The sequence below is a fragment of the Convolutriloba macropyga genome, chromosome 1, assembly GCF_964194025.1.
Source record: "Convolutriloba macropyga chromosome 1, txConMacr16.3, whole genome shotgun sequence".
Lineage (NCBI taxonomy): Eukaryota > Metazoa > Xenacoelomorpha > Acoela > Convolutidae > Convolutriloba > Convolutriloba macropyga.
This window is the reverse complement of record NC_134468.1, coordinates 12,940,850-12,959,068: the sequence shown is the minus strand read 5'-3', so window position 1 is coordinate 12,959,068 and position 18,219 is coordinate 12,940,850. Positions and strand designations below refer to the sequence as shown.

Below are 18,219 nucleotides of genomic sequence, written 5' to 3'. Positions count from 1 at the left end.
ATCCAAATTCAAAAACTTGTTTCCTCTTTTTCAACCAATCAAATCGAATTAGACAATTGTCTAATTCCATTCCATCTGTTGAACTGAATTAGGCAGTTATCTACATCAAAGAATAATTATCTTTTATCTCTAAATGATAAAAAAAGTGTTTAAACTTTAAAACAGCCTCCAGTTCCACTAAGTTGCTTAAGTTTAGTGCCTTATCCCTTCAACCTTCATCTTGTGTTAAGTATATTGGTGTAAATATAGACAATAGGTTTAAGTTTGATTATCATATCGCTTAAGTACGCAAAAAGTTGAGTGCAAGGTGGAATAAAAAGTAAGTTAAGACATTATGTTCCTAGGAAGCTTTTACTACGCTGCTATCAAACGAATATGAAGCCACTCATTCAATATGGTTTGCTCATCTACAGATCAACGTCAAAAAATTTGCTGAACCCTCTTTTAATTCTGCAAAAGAAGATAATTAGACTGATTTATTTCATGAAAAACGACGAGAATGTCCAAACACTCTTGGATTCAAATAGAATTTTGACTATTCATCAGCTTTATGCCTATGAACTTCTTAAGTTCGTATTAAGATCAGTTTCTGGTTTGCATTGTTAAGAATATTTAAATAGTAATTATCAGTATAGGTCGCCGCTGCGTACAACAAGACAGTCAGAGAAATCTCTTTTAATTGTTCCATAAAAAAATACACTGTTTCAAAGACGATCTCTTTCTTACAGAGGAGCTAAATATTAATTTATTCGTAGCTAATGATATTTTCTGCCAACGAATATTATTGAATCAATCTAATTTCCAGGGCTTTGCTTATAAAACACGGGATAATTACAAATAAGGTAACAGGGAACTTGTCGATTTTATTTTATAATAGCAGTAGCCCAGAATTCAACACAAAATTGTTGCGACAATAGCTTTGCAAGTGCGGAGGTTTCATTTCTGGGGTAAAAATGTCAAAATTCCAATTCTAAAATATGTTTTCAGACGAAGTTTTTTTTAGAAATGAATGAAAAAAAGTTTAGTTGTTTTACAAAATTTTCAAAATTTTACAAATTTTCAACAAAGCGAGGCAGCGCTTGGTTCCTCTTACTGGTTCCAAGTGCTGGCGGCTTTTTCCTGTTAAATTTGTAGTTCTCATGTTTAAAATTAGTTTTACTAAGTTTCTTCAATTTCATTCATTGTCATATTTTTTCCATTATTTGTTTATAATGAATTAAGCTCATACCTTGATAATCGCAAACGCTAAGTATTAGTAATTTATGATGTTCCTTAGGGCAGAACTCTAGTGAGCATTATTGCTCCGTTATCTGTCCTCTCTCTGTGTGTATTTTTTTGTAATTATTTGATGTTAATTCTTTTAATGAGAAACTATTTCTTCTTCTTCTTCAATTAAAGTTTCCAATAATCAGATGCTGAAAATAAAACGAAAACAAATTAAATTTGGGCGAATTGTTCTAGAACGACTGAACATATACAGCCTAAAGTTGGGCTAATTAATCGCGAACGACTAAACAAAGACTAAAGTTGGGTTAATTGCTCTCGGAAACAATTTAGAAGGGAGCATAGGCTAGAGAAACTTTTATGATGCAAAAACTTCTGGCTGGGAAGGGTTTCAGATAAGAGTTGGGGACATTAACCTCTGAGCTAGACGGGCTAGGTATGTTCATCAATCACATTTCAATTTAGCAACGGACTTAATTTCTGAAAGCACGCACTTCAAATCACTCAAAAAAATTAAGGATTCAACCTTGATGAAGTTCCCCGGGAAGCGAAATCGAAAGAAGGTTCCAGAAAACGGCAAGCAAAAACTTTGTATAAAAAAGGCACATATTTAAAATAACTGCGTCAAATTTCGTTCGAGAGCAATTAAACAATGTTAATGAACTCAGCTTCTGCACACAATTTAAGGGCAAATATCCAAAAATATAAAATGGATTTACAAAATTTTGCTCCATTTTCTTACCTCGATATATCTCCTTTTGTCTCATTCTCTGATTGGTCAGCACTGTTCATGTCAGCGAAGAAATTGACTAGTCTGAAAAAATCTTTGACTGAAAAAAAACATCAACTCAAACTTTGATCCTTCTTTGCTATGACAATCAATCAGCTAAATCTTAGCACGGATAATTTGATTAATAGTTTTGTTATAATGGTTCAAATTTTTCCGGACACTTTTCCTTCTGTTTCACAAAAATTCTATCTGTAATTTTGACGTGGGCCAGTATATTGTGAATGTATACCGTCAATTAATAAAGTATAATAATGTATAATTAATAGTTTTGTTATAATTATAATAAGTTTTGTTGTATTAATTATACAATAAGTATAATTAATAGTTTTGTTATAATGGTTCAAATTTTTCCGGACACTTTTCCTTCTGTTTCACAAAAATTCTATCTGTAATTTTGACGTGGGCCAGTATATTGTGAATGTATACCGTCAATATAATAAGTATAATAATGAGTATAATACGTATATTGTGAATGTACATTGTGAATATCTTAAGTATAATTAGTATACTAATGAGTATAATAAGTATTTGTGAATATGAAATTGTAATATTACTTTTGCAGGAGTATAACAGTTATCTGTTGATTCATTTCTTCCATAGCTGTTTTGCTCTTCTCTCCACTCTCTTTCTCTGATGAATTCACAGAACGACCACTACCATACACAGCGGCTGGAGATAGACCACCACTGGTGTCATTAAACACACCCGAATGAAGTGAGACTGAAGCTGTTCTGAAGAATTCTGATCCACTTTCACACAATGCTTCCACTATTTCGTCTATTTTGCGACATACACTGGAACAGGCACACAAATAAACGTCACAAAATCAGCCACGACTTCAACACAAAATCCGAGTTGAATGATTATTTAAAATCTACACATGTTTTTTAAATCCTTGCTTCAAAATAACGGCAAGCTTCGTAGAACTTTCATAATTATCTTCAATTATTAATTCTTTTTGTTTTACTTGTTGTTCAGTCCAGACCTCAGTACCCTTGGAAGACCCTCCTACCCCCATCCCTCCATTTGCCATGCACTTTAATAGCGCCACTAAGCGTAATATATAAGCATATAATGATTTACTATATACTGTCACGTGGTTCATAACTAGAGGTGCATAACGCATTACCTCTGGCCGCATAAAGGGTCTGGGGGGTAAAAACGGCAAGGATCAATTTAGTTACATTAGTTTTGATAAACTTAAAACAAGCTTCGTCATTGTCATATTTACCTGACCACTGCGGGAGTCTCTGCTTGAGCAGCCGATCGTCCACTCAGTTTCCACAAAGAATCCGGTTCCGAGGTCTTTGCGGCATCCTTGCTCTGTTGTTCCGATGAATGGACCACAAAATTCAGCTCCTCATTCCATACATGAGTCGGCATGTCCACTTCATTCAAGGCTGGTCCATTTGGTGACAGTTTATAGCTGACATTGACGGTGTCAATCAAAGGAACTATTCTTTCTTCTAGAAGAATCTTTGCTTCCGAGTTCCATTGTTCTAGCACGCTCTTTTTCAGCAGTTTCTGCATAAAGATAGTCTTTAATTACCCAATAATGTCCATCACACCATTTTCAACGAATGTTAGTTTCAATTGAGTGTCACCAACGCATATACCAAACTACAAGAACAACCAAGCTTATAAAGTTCCACGCAAATTTCTACAAACTCTGGTGCAAAAACTCGGCAATTGTTAAAGTTGTAATATTTGGAATTTATTTAGACCAAAACAAAATTACTTCGCGAAAATCAAAACATAACTGGCAGAATGCCAGAAAATAGCCGCAATAGCTTTGTAGATCTGCAGTCTGAAAAAACATTAAAAAAGACAGACCAAAAAATTACTCTATTCATTGAAGGATGAGATGTTATATTTTGATTAGAAATCTGTATAACTTAATGCTGCCACTATTAAGTTGCTCTCAAATAACCTTCATTTAGAGAGACACATACATATTCACTTGACCTTATTTCTTTGAATCAAAGAAAAGTCAATTTCGAAATGAAGTCATTTTTGAGAGAGAGATAAGTCACGTGTGACCAAAAACTTCAATCACGCAAATGAACAAAAAACTCGCTCCACTAGGAATGAGAAATAACGTCACGCACGCAATTCAGTTAAAATTGCATGAACGAATGAGCAAAAAGCAAATTTTTTGAAGCGTTCTGACGTCATATGGTCGTACCAAAAATCTTGACGACGAAATAAAAAACATAGCCGGAAGAATTCCGGAAACGACTCAAAGTCGTATCCACCGAAAGAACTGGTTTCTGAAATAGCTAATATCTTCATGCAGAACGCATCAATGCAGAGAAAACAGCAACCTTAAGTCAAACAACGAAAAAATCGGCTAAATAAACAAAGATTTCGGAAAACTCAATTTATTTTTCATGTACAAGCACACATGCAACAAACATTGTTTCATGCAATGAAAACTAGTTATCTAACAACGAAACATCAGCCAAGCCTCAATGAGCTTACAAACATCTCTATATTTGAGGAAAAAATGTGTACATTTCTCAACTTATGGTCAAATTGCATTGAAAGAGAGAACTTTGTAACAAAAGAAACCTGTATCCTTTGTAGTAAAAAGAACCTAAAGTCATGAGGCTTTAATTCAATTTCCAACAAATGCAATAAAACAATACAACGTGTCAAAAATCGCAAAAAAACTAGTTGAAAAATTTTCAGATTAATCACCGAGAAGACAAAATAAACAGGATATACAGGAAAACAATTAATCAAAAACAGCCAACAATTAGGCAAAAAGAGGCAAAAATCAAAGACCCCAGTACTATTCGTAGAGAGTAATTATCACCCAAAAGGCATTTCAAGCAAATTCTCAGTGCCGCACTGTCAAATGAAATCAATTGCAAGCAAAAAAATTTCTAAGAAAAAGGCTAAAATTAATACTTTCAACAACTGATTAAGGCACAGCTGAAAAGAACTGTAGGTCTAAGGAAAAAGATAGACTGATACATGCTACAATTCGGAGAATAAGGGCAACAAGAAAAACAAGAAAAAAACAAGAAGACTTGTTCTTAATTTTTGGAAGTTAAAAATCAAATTGAAAAAACTCCTTATTTAGCATAAAATTATATATCTATACTCCTGTATAGATATCCATACTACTGTATAGAATAGATATATCTATTCCACTTAAAATGTAGAAACGTTGTTCAAAGATTGGAAACAATAAAAAAATTTTTCAATAAAATTGCAAAATTTTTTTTTCGAAATTGCACGTAGAATAAAATTGTGCTGGATTTCAAATTCTAGACGCAACAAAATTATTCGATTATTAGTAAAAGTAAATTAAGAACCCTGACAGTGCACCTTAGGGGGGAGGCTAGCTTAAGCGTAATTGAGGAAGGGGGAGACGTCAAACTTCACTCTGCAAAGATCCACCCTTCACACCGCGGATTTATATCTCCTCAAGAGTTCCCGCTAATGGTATACTCTGATAATAAGAGACTAGTAAACCGTGAGTCTCTTAGAGAACTTAATGCCCTCCACTTAAGCTAGATGCAAAAAATTATGATTAGACAAAAAAACTATCAGGCGAAAAGTCGGTAGTCTAAAAACCAGCAAAACTTTAAAGAGAGTAGCAGCACTAATATCATTACCACAAATTTTGTTTGAGAGTAATTAAACGGTTGTGCAAATCAAATTCCAACCTTTGCACATGAAGTGAAGAGGGGCTCAAACAACTGTTCCCAATAAGTGAATTCTTTCATCGTGACGTCATCAGTGAGAAGAGACACGTGCTTTTTGACAGCCTCCGTTGCAGTCACCCCAATCCCATCCTCCTGTCAATAGGCTTAAATATAACTCCATTCGCAATTTTGCTTCATACAATCATAAAGTTAAGTAAAATTCGGAAAGTTATGCAATTCATAGAAGCCCCTAAAGGAGCAAAAAAAATGCGCTGACCATTCGAATTATATTATAACGAACAAAAAAATTACTCAAGATCCCAAATATTCTTGTTCTCGTAAATAACTGGACTACAAAACTCTGCTGTACTACTTAGAATTAAGGTCATTGGTTTGAGATTTTTAGAAACAGCTATTTCTCCGTCACAACTTTTGTTTTCATTACCACGTCTGTATAACCTTATAATAGGTTGCTAACTAGTAAGAAAACACTTTTTTTCCTGTTCTTCAAACGCAAACATTACAAACCACAAACTGGAAAACACATCATTTCTTTAGGTAAGGCAGGTAATTCTGAAAATGAGAAAAACTGTTTCAAAACTGCAAAAAGACTGCTCCAAAAAAGACCTTCAGATTTCCTCATAGAATCGTCAAAAATTTCCAACCCAAAACGAGTGTTCTTCAGCACACAGTTAAAAAAACAGAAATTTCCTTTTTTGGGACGAAAACAGGGAGAAGTTACCTCAACACCTATTATTGAAAAATTTCAAGTTAATCACAATTCAGATACAACTTACAATTTGGAGAAGTTTCGTTTTTATGTTGGTTAGAGATTTCACACTTTTCACATATCCAAGCTGTTCTTCTACATGTCTTCTGACTTTGTTCATCAACTGATCTTCAATAGCAGCTATAACTGATTTCTTGGTTGCGTTTACATCACCTGTTTCCCCTTCATTTTCAGATACCAGTGACTTGCGCACGAAAGCAGTCGCTGTAACGTTGGCAGGTAGGAAATTTTTCAGTTGTACCTGGCTGGGATACAATTCATCAAAGGTAATTGAAACAGGTCCAGCTTCATTTCGGCGGGTCAGACTATCGAATGCCAGGGCAGTACAATAAACTGCAAAGTAGTACAATTTCGAAGCTATCGTAAGGATATCCGAGACACTTTGTGTAGACTCAACGTCTGTAAGAATGTGTGTAATATGATCGCTAAATATCTCCAAAGTTTGAAGTATGGCTTCAAGAAGGGAGCAATTGTCCAAAATCGAAAATGCCTCAATTATTTCACAAAACAGCTTCGCGTCGTCAGTCGAACACAGTATAATCTCGGTTCCCTGTTCTAATATCTTTGATTCGTCATGCACCAAAGATTGCGTCATTTTGATGAGATGCGACTGCAAAGACTGCCTCACTGTTGATTTGAAGTGAGTTGTCGAAATTCGATTGACGATTGGGAATTTGGACTTGATGAGATCAGCATTTTCATTGAGTGGCCCCAGAAGCGAAGATCGAAGGGAGTTTGAGAACTCGACCAAATGAGCCGCTTTCACATATTCACATTTGTCCAGAAAGAGTAACACCTAAGAACGACAACTGAATTAATGTAATCGACCAGATAAAAGTTAACATTTCAAAACTAATCTTGTTGAACGATAGCCCTCAACAATCCAAATGAAACAAGCCTTCCAAAAAATCTTCGACAAAAACTGAAGTAGACTTTACATCAAACTTATGATAGTAAAAATTCTGCAATATTTCTTGACTTCATCAAACAATGTTTCAGAATTCTTGAGTGGTTTTGCTATTTATATTTTAGAGCATTTTAAATTTTGAAATTTAGCAGAAAATTTTGGCCCAGCTGCACCTTCTTCGTATTTAAAATCGGTCAATAATGGTTTCAGTTTAAAATTTTTAATGACAATAAGTGCCTAATCTACTTTAATCTTAACTTGTGTTGACCTCTGATAAAAAGCCAGTTAACCTTTAACACAATTGGCTTATTCATCACTATTCTATTGTATCTCTTACATTCTCAGGCATGAGAGACAGCAGTCTCAACTGGCATGCTAATTGGAGTGATTGGGTATTAGAAGAGACGGAGCTGGACAAGCCAGATCCAGAGATACCCCCGGTAGCTCCTCCGGTTCCCCTACTCTGACCAGTGCTGAGTTGTCGCTGTCTCTGCTGGTTGCGTCTCAGGTCATCACACAACGTTTGCATTCTCTCCAACCTTTTCTTCACCTGAACAATCAGACACACCCTAACTACACTTATATTTACGGCTGTAATGGCGAGAGAAGGGGCTATACGTTATATGACCACTAAGCTGGAGGATATGTTTATGTTCCTATGTATGTGCCAGACTGACTGAGATGAGTTTATGGAATCATCATCAGTGAAATTTTGGTATCTTTTCGGTTAATTTTCTGTGCATGTGTTCATTCATGTCAATACATCATTGATGCCCGATTCATTAGAGAACATCTATCTACAATTATACGTATCCGCCCGATAGAGACCTTCAATATTTAACAGCAGGATTTGACGAATCAAAAATATCAAACTGATTTTTTTTAATCTCAAATGATTGTATTTTTATTAATTCAAATACACAAAAATAGTTTTCCGAGGCGGCCAATGCAATAACTCATTCATAGTTCCAACTAATAAAAGATTAAGAGTAATGAGATTACCTGTGCGGAGTGTGTTGTGATTCCAGTGAGCTTGTCAGACACGTCAATCACATCCTTATACCTCTCACTAAAACAGCCACCAAACACAAACATAAACCAACTAACATCGGACAAATTGCTTTCGAACGACTTGCCGAGGCTAGAAAACCTTATGGTGCAGCAGCTTTTCACTAGTGAGGCGTCGAAACCCCCCGACCTCTTCGGTGACATATAACACTACGCTACACGAGCTATATGCTGTCGTCGCTCACAATCCCTTTTAACTTTCAGCAACAGACTTAAATTCTGAATGCGAGCAGTTAAAAGTCAAGAGCAAAAAGTCACTCAAGAAGTCACTCAAGTGTTGTAGAACAAAAGCAAAAAAAATCAAGTAAAATTTTCGGTTTCAAAAAACCAACACGTTTTCTGGTTACTATGTAAACAATTCGCACGTTCACCTGGGAGTGAATAGCAAAACGGGCGGGAGAAAATATGACGGTATTCAGGTTCACGTTCTAATAACCTCGGGGGACTAAAACCATAGCAATTGATCCATTAGACTCTTACCCAACTAAAAGACGGAGGTCCTGTCTCTTGCGCTCAATGTCCGAGTGGAATTTCCTCTCCACCGATTTGAGCTCACTCACACTCTGTGTCTCGAACAGTTCCTCCACTCTCTTCTCCATAACATGTTCACTTCCACTTCCACTGCCAGACGCCTGTCCCGCACCCACGGCAGTACCACTAGCTTGGGTGGTATTGTTGGGCGACGCCATGTTACTATTAGTAGAGCCCCGAGAGGGTGACCCTCCAACAGTGTTGTTGCTGGTGTTATAGTTCATTTTGACAGCAGTTGGCGATGCTGTTACCGACGGCGCCATTAAAAATATTGCTACAAGCCGAGAGCGTTCGAACGTAAACAAGGAATACCAGAGTCAGCGTTTCTGAAAAAGAAAGCAAATGAAACAAGAGTAACACATACTAGCTTTTGAGCTATTACAAAACGCTCATTATAGAACATACTAATGATACTAAGTACAACACGTAACCATCAATAACCAAACCGATTGAGATCAAAACTATTGGGGAAAGCAAGTTTTTGTAGACAAAAAATGTGGCAAAGAAGTTATTAAGTAAATTCCGCCCACAGACTGGCGTAACAAATGAGAAGACAACGGTTGACCTGAAATAATATAACATGCTTTTTTTTTTAAATTGAATTGTTGACTAAAAATTTAACGAATTTAAATTTAGAAAATGGGTTATCTTTTCAAATCTATTGTGTCCAAAGTTCTACACATAAATTGACGCTAAACTTATTATTCGAGAAATATCTACAGACTTTCAGAATCTTCCAGGAAAAAAAACAAAAAAAACGTGATGCCTGCAAAAAACCGGAAGTTCAGGGAGTGATTAAAGTTTGAAAAAGCTAACTTGGTGAAGAAATTCGAAGAGTGGACAAAACAAAGAGTGGTCACTTTGTTCATAACTTCTTTTGAAACACTTTGTTCAAAAATTTTTTTTGAAACAGAGCGCAAAACTGAGTAAAAAATTTTCGCTAAGGTATCAAAATTTTTGATCACGTGTGGCTTTCTCAAGCTCTTTATTTGGTTTTAATAGTTTTATGTTGTCTAAAAAATAATTCATTACGAAGAAATATTATTCAGCTTGTTTTGATAGCATATAGAAGCTTTTTGGTAATTAATGCGAATTTTACACTATTTGGAATGTTTCTCAAATACTTGGTGCGTTTTTATGCCTACTTTTTGCCATTTTTGGTCCATTGCATAGTTTTATTGCATAGCGAAGAGAAGTTTATGAGCTTATGGTGGATTTCCTAATACTGTCTGAACAATTTTATGGTCTCAATTGAATTTTTGTTAGTACGTGAACTTGTTCTAAATGAAAATGTAATTGAATTTTCCCGATTTTGGATTAATTCAGCTTCTGGGTAACTTTATTATCTGACTTAGGATAGTTACTTTTCCTGCTTTGATGTTTCCTGTCAGCAGATGCTATGCATGCGAAATGCTTGCTTTTGTTAAATATGACTTCGGATCTGTCCGCAATTGCTCTGGCGACTTTTTAACATTTACAGATGGGTACAACAGAACCAGTCATATGTTATATTCCGAACCCCTCATAATATTCCAAACCCTCATACTCATTTTCGAACTGATTATCTAACAAATGCAGAGAATAAAAACGTTAGAAACCAAAACTACCAAATGAATTTTATAATGCCATGCCGTTTTAGAGAACTTATGATGCCTGCCATTAATAAGACTACAAGACAATAAAAGACTAAACACACAAAAAGAAAAAAATATTACGAGCAAAATACCTCAAAGGACAAGACTGCAAAATAACAACAGATACAGAAGGAGACAAATTTACAAACAATATACGAAAACACAAAGTATTGAAGCCATTGAGCGCAAATATTATCTGATTATATATAAAATCAATTATTTCTTGCATTAATTCTGCAAAGAAATATATACGTCCACCAAGGTCTCATTTGAAAATCGACGTGACTTGTTATTGACGCGATTACCATTAAAGGACAACAAAAAGAAGCACAAAATCAATCACTCACGAAACTTTTAAGAAAACACATGGTGTCCAAGGAATAAAACATTGGTTGTAACATAAAACCAATAAAAAAGTTGAAAATTAAACCGCCAGTAAGTGGATGGTACCTCTTGTTGATGAGATTAAGTTCAAAAATGACAAAAAGAACAAAAAGAAAAGTTTAAAAAACCTGAAAAATGAAAATCAAATCATCAAAAGCATTAGCTATAAACTGATGGCCTTGAATAAGTTCCATAAAAGTAACAACATAAAAGTAGACTATTGAGGCCTGTCTCATGTCAGAAAAAATTTTACGACAACAAAGAACAACAATTACATGCAAAAACCAGAAATTAAAAAATGCGAAGTGTCAAAGTTGATCACAAACCCTTTTGTTAAATAAATTCTTTCAACGCCAATGATATCTCAGTATTATAAAATTGTGACTTCAAAATATCAACAAAAATGGACTTATAAAAAACTAAAAATTAATGCCAACTCGTGGTATTGGAACCGGTAAACCAATAGCTTTCAAAGGAAAGCAATTAACACGTTGCCTTTCACTACCTAACCAGACAAATTGCCGAGTCAATTAATTGTCAATAGTTGGACGTTCAAGAGTTTAAAAAGCGGGTAACGTTCAATTTTTTTTCAAAAAACATTTTCAAAGTCTTAATAGCCAATAGAAGGGCATTCAAAGCATTAAAAAGGTTCACCTAGAACTTTTTAGGACACAAATTAATTGCACCTTCAATTCACCAGAGTACGCCATAGCACTACAACAATTGCGAGCAAAAAGTTCATTTAAAATCACGAAAACAGTTTCGAAGTCATACAAACCATGAGCGTTGATTCCTTTATGGCCTCATTTGATCGTAAATGGGGTTTGTCATTAATGGAACCTGGATACGAGAAGTGACTTCTCTTGAAAAAACCAAAATAACAATTTAAAGAACTAGCCTTTCAAACGTTGCCCGTCTTTTAGGAACAAAAATTGGTCCATATTTTATCGCAGAAACCATTTTTAATTAATATTTTAAAACAAAAAAGGTAAAATTGAACACAAAACAAAATCACATTCAAACATGAAAACAAATTTGAAACCTCGATAACTTAAAGTTCAAACAAAGCTCAGACCTCGGTTTCACATTTGTTTTGATAATAATTTGTTTTTTTTTAAATCTAGCCGTACCTTTTTTTCTGACAAAATTGCACAAAGATCATTTACATTAGGAGTTTTAAAAACTGGGAATTGCGGATTGGCGATCTATGTATCAACCGGGAAATTGTGACGAAAAGTTAACAAAATTTAATGAAATTTTTAAAAGCACGCTTGATCAACATGCACGTAGAAAGATCTTAATTCTTCCATGAAATAAAAAATGAAATGAAATCGAACGAAAAAATTAATAGAAAAACATCATTTGCACAATCAATATAATCTTTCTCGAATTTACGGTACTTTCAACGAGTTCAAAAACGCCCTAACTTAGTAAACAGAAATGCTCTGCTGCGTTTGTTCAGCAATGTAAAACAACGAAACAGTAATGAAATTTCAACAATAAAAATCAGGAATCCACAACAAAAGTATTATGTCTGATATTGAAGCAGATGAAGTCAAGACCAGACAAAAAACAATCTGCAGTGCATTTATTAAAACTTTTAAAGAAAGGGGCAAATAATCAGGTGATTCTTAAGTTTGAGCACTATTCTCAAAAATTCAATTTAGTGTATTGACTTTAAAACAAGTCTACAAAACCATTGACAGTTTGTACAACGGTAGATCAACGGCTCCAGGATTTTTCCATGAATGGGCCTTAAAGAAAGGAAATATGCACTTGGGGCTCAACTGCAACTACCTTTAAATGATTGTACTCAATAAAGTGATTTTCCAAGTATTCTAAAACCTAAACATATCACACTAATTCATAAAAAAAGGATCAACCATAAAAATGAGCAACCGTCGACCAATTTCGGTCGTAACAACTTTCGCTAAACTGACTGAGAAGCTTGTCCTTATCCTTGTAAGAGAAGTGACTTCTCTTGAAAAAACCAAAATAACAATTTTAAAAACTAGCCTTTCAAACGTTGCGTCTTTTAGGACGCTTTTAAGAAGCTTGTCCTTATCCTAATAAGAGAAGTTACTTCTCTTAAAAACCAAAAATAAGCAATTCAAAAAACTAGCCTTTCAAGCGTTGCTCGTCTTTAAGGAACACAAAACTGGTCCACAGTTTATCGCAGAAACAATTTTAAATTATAATTTTAAAACAAAAAAATGTAAAATTGAACAGAACAAATTAAGATCACCATCAAATATGCAAACAATCTTGAAACCTCGATAACTTTAAGTTCAAACAAACTTCACACCTCGGTTTCAAAATTGTTTTTTAAATGAGATGAGTTTTTTTTAAAAAAAATTAGCCGTACACTTTCTCTGACAAATATGCACAAAAATCACTTACAGTCATTAGGACTTTAAGAACCTGGGAATTGCGGATTGACAATCTATGTATCAACTCGAATATTGTGCTGAATTGTTAACAGAAATTAACGAATTTTTTAAAAGTATAGTTGATCAACATGCAATTATGCAGATCTTAATTCTTCCATGAAAAAGAAAAAGTGCTAACCGATGGATATCGAACGAAAAAATTAATAGCAGAAAAGCATCATTTGTACAATCAATACAATCTTTCTCAGAATTACGGTACTTTCAGCGAGTTCAAAAAATGCCCTACCTTGGAAAACAGAAACACTCTTCTGAGTTTTTAGGCAATGTTAAACAGCGAAACAGAAGGGAATTTCAACAACAAAAATCAGGAAACCACAACAAAAGTATTATGTCTGATATTGAAGCAGATGAAGTCAAGACCAGACAAAAAACAATCTGCAGTGCATTTATTAAAACTTTTAAAGAAAGGGGCAAATAATCGGGTGATTCTCAAGTTTGAGCACTATTCTCAAAAATTCAATTCAGAGTATTGACTTTAAAACAAGTCTACAAAACCATCGACAGTATGGACAACGGTAAATCAACGGGTCCAGGATTTTTCCATGAATGGGCTTTAAAGACAGGAAAATACGCATTTGGGGCTCATCTGCAACTAAATATAAAAGATTGTATTCAATACAGTGGTTTTCCAAGTGTTCTGAAACCTGCACAAGTCACACCAATTCATAAAAAAGGACCGACCACACAAATGAGCAACCATCGACCAATTTCAGTCATACCAACTTTGGCTAAACAATTTGAAAAGCTTGTCCATATCCGAATGATGCATTACATTAATAAAAACAATCTGCTGAATAAAAAGCAATTGGGATTCCAATACAAAAAAATGTCAACAGATGCCGTATTGTTTATCTCTGAGATAGTATTTAACATTGAAAATGCAAAAAAAACATTGCAATTTTTTATACCTTGAATAAGCATGCTCTCCATTTTCGCACAAATTGAGTACTTAAATGAGCTCCGGGACGTCAACAAAAGTAGAATTTTCGGACCTGTATTTTTTCTTTTATACGTTAACGATTTCTCGGAAAAAACTGAAGGTGACTGAGCTTGTACAACTTGCAGAAGATACTAGTATTTTATGTCGTTATGAACCAGAAGAAATTGCAACAAAAATTGGAAATATTCAATAGCACAGACAGGTATTTGAAAGAAAATCAACTGACTTTGAATGCTGATAAAATAGGGCTACTTTAAATTTCTTCCAGAGATGAAGTAGAGCCAGCATTTAAATTTAAATGTAAATTAATAATATCTTCTGAAATTTGTCGTTATTTATGGATACACCTTGACCCAAAATTGTCATTTGAGGTACATCTGAAGGATGTTTTAAGATAAATGGTTAAGATAAATGGTTGTAAAAAGTCTGTTACTTTTGGATGTAGTCTTCGTGTTTTCAAATCTTTTGTCCAGTCTCATTTATCGTTCAGTGCGGTTTTTTGGCACACATTCTCAGCAAAAAACACAGCCTATAAATCGACAGATTAACTGGGACATTAAAGTGCGTTATATGCGTCGTAAGTTTGATCATTGCCGTGATACTCTACTCAAATCTTACAGAATACTAGTTGATTTAATTATTTGGAAGTCTAGTCTGTTGAAACTTCACACAGACTTATACTAGAGGATAACATCAAAACCTTTAGAAAATGTGCAAACCACCTACAGTTGAAACAGAACAAACGGACGAATGAGCTGATAAGAACGCTAAAGTATGCTAAAGCAGAATCAAAAATCATTGATTTCGAAGATCATACAATACCTTTAAATGTAAGAGCGACAGGTAACAAACTCTTCGCAACAGAACTTTAACAGAGTTCGAGCAAAGTCAACACGGCTTGAATTACCTTTGACAGGATGTACAGTAAAACAAATAATACAATAATCAGGTGCTGTATGCAAAATTTTTAAAAAAGCTACAATTCACTGTAAAAGTAAAGAATTAAGCTATATTAAAGTTACATCTACATTTTAGATATCAAGTGCATGTTACACAAATGTCATATTTAGATCGCGCAAAGTCTAGCAGCAGGTTGTGAATTGGGGTTTGTCGGAAAGTTTTGACTCGAAGAAAATGATACTGATATTTAAGAGATCGGCAGCGTCGTTTACTAGTCCCCCAACACGAAAAAAGATTTTTCGGTGAAATGTTTTCTCGATCTCGTTGGGACTAGTCGTTCCAGATTCTGCGCTCGTAATTTACAGGATTTTTTCAATTTTGAAGTAATCATAGAAACCAATGCAGTTCTTTTCATTCACTATTGCCAGAAAAGACTGAAGATCACGTTCAATGAGTTGATCATAGAAACCAATGCAGTTCTTTTCATTCACTATTGCCAGAAAAGACTGAAGATCAAGTTCAATGAGTTGATAACTGATCGGCAACAAATGAGACTTCTGTAAAAAATTTTCACAATTATCACAACCGAAACACCAGCGAATTCCATGATAATTCAAATTCTCAAGCTTCCGAAGTTCACAGATATCAGGTTATCAAGCAGAATAACCGTACAATAACACAGATAACATATGCTTTGTATAGATTGAACTTAACTCCAGAGGAAGGATTTGGAGGCACACTACGCTAAAAATAACAGAGCTCTACGAACTTAGACAAATTTGATCGTAAAATGAGCTCCCCACTTGCAAGAACTAGATACTTCAACACCCAGGTCGCTGACATGCTCGATCTAAGATAATTCGTCGTTTCCGATAAACAAGGCATCGGCGGATGTCCTGTTGAAATGTAGGTAGACACACTTCTGATTTTTGAAAGAAAGTGAGTTACAATAGAACCATAACCTAAGAGCACAAAGATCAAGTTGAACAGATTGCACGCAAGAATCCTTTTGGCATACAAGTTTGGCATTGTCGGAAAAACAGAACAATTTTGAACACTTGGGAACTTCAGGCATGTTATCAATGTAACTAAAATAAAGAATAGGTCCCGAAACACTGCCTTGCGGCACACCACGAGACAGGTAAGCAATTCGACAGAAAGTTATCGATTTTAACTTTTTCATTCCTATCTTTAAGATAAGAGGAAATAAGAACCACAAAATTCTCGTCAAAATCAAAGTTTGTCAGCTCACGAGCAGATAGGGTTGACCAACAGAAGTCGACGCTTTACAGAAGTCGAGATAAACGACAAGTTGCTCTACATTTTCATCAAAATTTAGATACAATTCATGCAAAGAAGATTAGATAGACCATTAGGATCATTCAGGTTTTGTTTTTAGATATAGAGAAACGAAGAGCTTAGGGGTAACATTAATCATTAACAAGAAGATTTAAATAATTTTGATTAATTCAACATCTATTCCTGATCATTCTGAAGGCATGTACACTAATAATTCCGTTATATTATTAATTTAGATGTCTGGTAAAAAATAAGTCCTCAAATAAAAGTAAAATCAAAAATTTTCAATTTCAAATTCTACACTTCAAGCGCTTTTTAATGATTCGCTATGATGAATAAATCGATCCGCCAACATTCAGTGCACAAAAAGAAAAAAAACAATTTGAGTATATAATTCATCTCCCTTCTAAACGGGGCGGAAAAGCTAACCTTTCATCTCTTTGTGCAAACTTTTAACAGTTAAAGTTTTATTGATTCAGAAAAAAAACAGCCAACCAGCTCGATATCCTTCCGAAAAATAATTCAGTAAATACCTCCACAAATATTCCCGTTTTTAAGCCTTCAATTTAATATACAAAACTGTCAAATTTAAACAATTGGAAAAAGTAAAGCCAGCAAAATTTCAAAAAAGTTAAATATCAATTAATGATGTTAAGTTTTGACACTTGCTCACGAAACTCTTCAACTTATTTAAAAATTAAGTATCATAAATGTTGACAGCGTGATTAAGCATTTTAAGCTTTATGCGTCTTTATGAGCTTAATTTGAAAAATGCTGAGAGGTAGATATCTTTCTGCATTTGATAGGGATTCGAAAAAAAAATACACAAACTAAGAAAATAGCACTGTCTCAAACAAAATGATTTGTCTAAAATTTACATATTGAGACGACTTGAACCAAAACAAGATAATTTCGAATTCAGAACGTTGAAAAAAGCCTATTACTATTGATCATTGCCAGAATCAAAGACAGCATCATCGCGACAGACTTAACGAAAAAGCAAAACCGCAGAAAATCTTATTTCTGTCTTAAAAACGAAAAAACATTCTCTTCAGAATGCAAAGATTTTCTTAGAGGGGGTGCGTAACAAACAGAGGGAAGGCATAAAAACCTTAACTATGAGAGAGCGATGCATAACGCAAAAATCAAATTTTGTAAAATAAGTTCACCCGAAAAGCCGTAATTGAGTCAACTATTCACAAGCGATAAAGAATTTAATTTTCTACCATTAAAGGTGGACGTAAAGCCCAAGTGTCATCCAATGGCTTTAGGTAAAATGGGCGCTATCATAATGCCGTCGGTCAGTGCTTAATCCTTCTAAATCTTTAATTTCCTCCTCATGATTGAACCAATGGCCGTTCTCAAACACAGCCGGCAGATTGCCGGAAAATAGCCGCGATAGACGCTTGTGGCCTTCCATGGAGTTGAAACAACTAAAGAAATAAGATCAGGCCACTAGACTTTTGGGTTAGATTCGGACTGTCACTTTTATGAGACGCACACGCTCTATTAGGAAAAAGCCCTAATAGAGCTTTCTCAAAATTAAAATTTGAAATCAAAAACTCAAGACTCTAAAGCTCAAGAAATAGGGCATATACGTTTGGCACAACTTAGATGCACACTATTGACCTTTAACTAGTAAATGT

The 18,219-nt window shown here is 34.6% G+C and overlaps 1 protein-coding gene across 1 annotated transcript in view; it reads right to left on the bottom strand.

Moving 5' to 3' along the window:
* Window positions 1-9,290, bottom strand: part of LOC142335116 (conserved oligomeric Golgi complex subunit 1-like) — a 28,213-nt gene extending 18,923 nt beyond the window's left edge. Inside the window, exons 1-8 of the mRNA XM_075383475.1 lie at window positions 8,916-9,290; window positions 8,370-8,436; window positions 7,705-7,917; window positions 6,468-7,256; window positions 5,692-5,823; window positions 3,246-3,538; window positions 2,569-2,808; window positions 1,967-2,038 (exon numbers count right to left, since the gene is read on the bottom strand). Coding sequence (XP_075239590.1) covers window positions 1,967-2,038; window positions 2,569-2,808; window positions 3,246-3,538; window positions 5,692-5,823; window positions 6,468-7,256; window positions 7,705-7,917; window positions 8,370-8,436; window positions 8,916-9,229 — 2,120 coding nt within the window. The 5' untranslated portion in view covers window positions 9,230-9,290. The remainder of the gene's footprint in view (window positions 1-1,966; window positions 2,039-2,568; window positions 2,809-3,245; window positions 3,539-5,691; window positions 5,824-6,467; window positions 7,257-7,704; window positions 7,918-8,369; window positions 8,437-8,915) is intronic.
* Between the last annotated feature and the right edge of the window lie 8,929 nt (window positions 9,291-18,219).